At 52.0% G+C, this 3,182-nt stretch overlaps 1 protein-coding gene across 1 annotated transcript in view; it reads right to left on the bottom strand.

Moving 5' to 3' along the window:
- Positions 1-2,543: 2,543 nt before the first annotated feature.
- IGSF21 (immunoglobin superfamily member 21) overlaps positions 2,544-3,182 on the bottom strand; it is a gene marked incomplete at its 5' end in the record, with an annotated part of 8,695 nt that continues 8,056 nt past the window's right edge. The window contains 3 exons of the mRNA XM_029085768.1: positions 2,544-2,617; positions 2,950-2,988; positions 3,091-3,182. The exon at positions 3,091-3,182 is cut by the window's right edge and continues 98 nt beyond it. Of these exons, the coding sequence (XP_028941601.1) occupies positions 2,544-2,617; positions 2,950-2,988; positions 3,091-3,182 (205 nt within the window). The remainder of the gene's footprint in view (positions 2,618-2,949; positions 2,989-3,090) is intronic.

The raw sequence follows: 3,182 nt of genomic DNA, 5'->3' as shown, positions 1-3,182 counted from the left end.
CGAGCAGCAGTGTAAGGGAGCAGGGGACGTGGCGGTGACGTCTCGGTACTTGTGACTCTAATTGAATGTAATTGCCACCTCGAAATTTTACTAAAACCTTTTCAAAGTCCCCTGAAATTAAGGAACACGGATAACGCCGCTCCTTGGGGTTTTCAGCTCGCCTCATCCCTAAGAAGCGCGATTAATTTTTTACAAGCTAATCATATCTCTTCGGCAGGTTGTCAGCCGCGGATCTGTCGTCTCTCATCAATAATGAAACAACCTGAGCAGCTCTTTACCTCTCCAGTCTCCTGCATTATTCACTGCCAGGTCCTCAAACAATGGGGTGTGTGGTAGAGGGGGGGGGTGCCAGGGATTTAATTGGTGTCCTTTGTAATTACCTGTAGGAAGGTGGATGGGGTGGTAGGGCTGGTAGGTGAAGGATGAGAGGGGTAAGAGGTGAAGGTGAGGTCCAGCATGGTATGGGAGGTTCTCTTTGGACCATGGCTTTGGTGAGGTGGCAGCTCGCCATGTCCTTCACCTTGAGGGCACTTTGGGAAACTAGGCATCATTTCTGGCCAAATGGAGGAGAGACTCCTGTGTCCTCTCAGGCATCACTTTGGCTGCGCTGGTGCTGAGAAGGTCCCATCCTATCGCCTGATTCATCACCATGGGAAAGAGCTAAGCATCCCAAATGCAGTCAGAGGGATGGATTTGGGATGCAGGACCTCCAAGCCCACTAGTCCTCTCCCAGCTGCTGGATGGGATGGGATCATCATTCTTGAGATGGCACCAAGCAGAGCCAGTTGATGGTGGCACTGCCTCTCTAATGGTCCTCATTTCCATGGTTCTGGGCTAAAATCTCCATATTTGCATTTAAATAGAGATTTGGGTGTCTGTAAATCCCCATTTTTGAAGCGAGAAGGTCTAATGGTTGTTTAATCACATTGGGATGAGGCCCCTGGAGCATCTCCAATCCAGTGAGGAGAGGGAGAAGTATCCATGTCATGGTGAGGGAGGGGTTCGCCTGTGCCTGCTCAGCAGCATGGGGGAAACTGAGTCACAAAGATATCCCTAAAAAAATTAAAATATCTTAAAAAAAAACAAAACAAACCAGGTTCCCTCCTTGCCCAGGGAGGTGCTGGTCAGGCAGAGGGAGAGAGAGCGGCTCAGGCAGTTGATCCGAAGGGATCTGGCTGCTCGGACGCTGTTGGAAGCGGAGCCGTTGATCCTCCTCCATCCCAGCCAGCCCCAGTCTGTCCCCGCGCTGCTGCCAACCCAAATTATCACGTACGGGAAGAAACTCCTGAGCCGTCGCCTGTTTGTTCAGCTCCTTTGAGGCTGGGAAATCGCTTGCAGCGAGGTTGGCAACAGAGCGTGGTAGGGACTGAAGCTGCTTAATAATAATTAATCATAATAGTAATAATAATGCTTAGCACTCGTCCAGGGCTTTGGAAAGATGAAGCGCTGCATGGCTGCTGGCTAATCCTTTAGGATTAAGAGTTCCTGGAGGAAAAGGGGAGGGGAGAACCACATCCTCAAGCTCATCTTTCCCCTCATCCACTCCCCAGGGATCCTGGCGTGGAACCCGATGCTCTCAGGCCACCGTGGGGAGGGCAAACAGCCGGGAAAACCGCTGGCATCCCTCAGCACCAGGCAGGATTGAGGTAAAACCACCTGTTTTTTTGCAAAGAGCCATCCCACAGCAGGATTAACGCTGTGCTGGGATGTGCCCGGTGACACAGGGTACCACAGGAGTGGCCAGAATCTGGCCATGCTCCATCGTTATCTGTTTCCGCGGTGACAGTTAGCCAGGAGGGATGGGGAGGGTGGCACGGAGCAAACGTGGGCACAGTGTGTTAAAGTTGGTTGGTGTTTCTGTGCAGGTGCTGCTGATGGGACACATGCTGTCTGCTCATGTGTGAGTGGTGACATTTTGGGTTGGGATCTGCCTGTGACTTAGAGATTGAGTGTCCAACGTGGGACAAGAGCTGTGCCCGGCTCCCGTCTTCCAGCAAAGCCCAGTTGCCCCAACTGAAACCCTGGAATATAAGGTCAGTGATCCATAGTTTTTAGGTTCCCAGTGCCACCATCCGCATGTAGGACTTGTCCCCAACATCCCTCATGCTGGGGACATATATGATCCCTACCCAGGGGAGCTGAGACCTGGAGCATCTCAGTACAGTGAGAATGGTGTAAATGGATTTTTTCCAGGGGAATTTGGTCCTGCATAAAAGACACCCCCCCCCCAGGGGAATTTGGTCCTTGCATAAAAGACACCCCCCCCCACAAAGATCTTGCAAAGCCTCTGGGTACCCCAAAAAGCTTCTGAGTGCCCCAGCACAAGGCAAACCAGTAAACACAACCTTCTACTGGGAGAGATTTTTCTTTTTCCTTTTAATTAAATTGTCTGAGGAAGCCAAGACACAGACAGAGAGAGACCGAGACTGTAAATAGTATAGAAAATAAAAGAGAGAGAGAGAGCGAGAGAACCGATTGCCGGAGGTGTAAATGTCAGGTGGAGCCGTACGGAGGAGGAGGAAGAGGAAGAGGCAGGTGAAGCTTCACGTTAGCTCCAGGATCACTGTTAGGGTGAGCGCCAAAACTAGTCTGAAGCCGCAGTGGCCGGTAAGTGAACCTAGGCAGGAGGAGAAAAGGGATGGGGAGTTTAGGGAGCCATGCCTTGATGCTTGAGTTCAAAGCAGGATAGGGGTCACCACCTTTATTTTTGGGGGGATCCCCCTCTTAAAGTTGCTATGGAGCTTGTGTAAGGTGGGCAGCAGGTCAGGGAGGCTGTGGGGAGCATCCATGGGGCTCCTTTCTTGCAAGGACATCCCTTCTGCCAAGGGCAAGGGCTTGGGGCCGTGCAAGGAGAAATGTTCAAGGGCTTGTGACCATGCAAGGAGGAGATGCTCTCTGCATGATCCTTGAGGGATTTTGGGTCGAAATACCAGTGCCACCACCACTCACCATTGGAGTCCTCTGTTCCTCTGGGAATATTTGGGTTTTCTAATGGGAAAGAAATAGCAGAGAGACAATTTTATTGGGGGGGTGGGGGGAGATGAGCAAGTATTTATGGAGGGAGGGGTGACCCCCATGGTGCCACCATACCAAAAACGATGAGCCGGGTGTGGGTGTCGGTGGAGCCCAGGGGGTTCTGGGCCGTGCAGCGGTACATGGAGCCGTTGAGCTCGGCCGGCACC

The sequence above is a fragment of the Antrostomus carolinensis genome, unplaced genomic scaffold, assembly GCF_000700745.2.
Source record: "Antrostomus carolinensis isolate BGI_N321 unplaced genomic scaffold, ASM70074v2 scaffold11207, whole genome shotgun sequence".
Classification (NCBI taxonomy): domain Eukaryota; kingdom Metazoa; phylum Chordata; class Aves; order Caprimulgiformes; family Caprimulgidae; genus Antrostomus; species Antrostomus carolinensis.
This window is presented reverse-complemented; position numbering and strand designations above follow the sequence as displayed.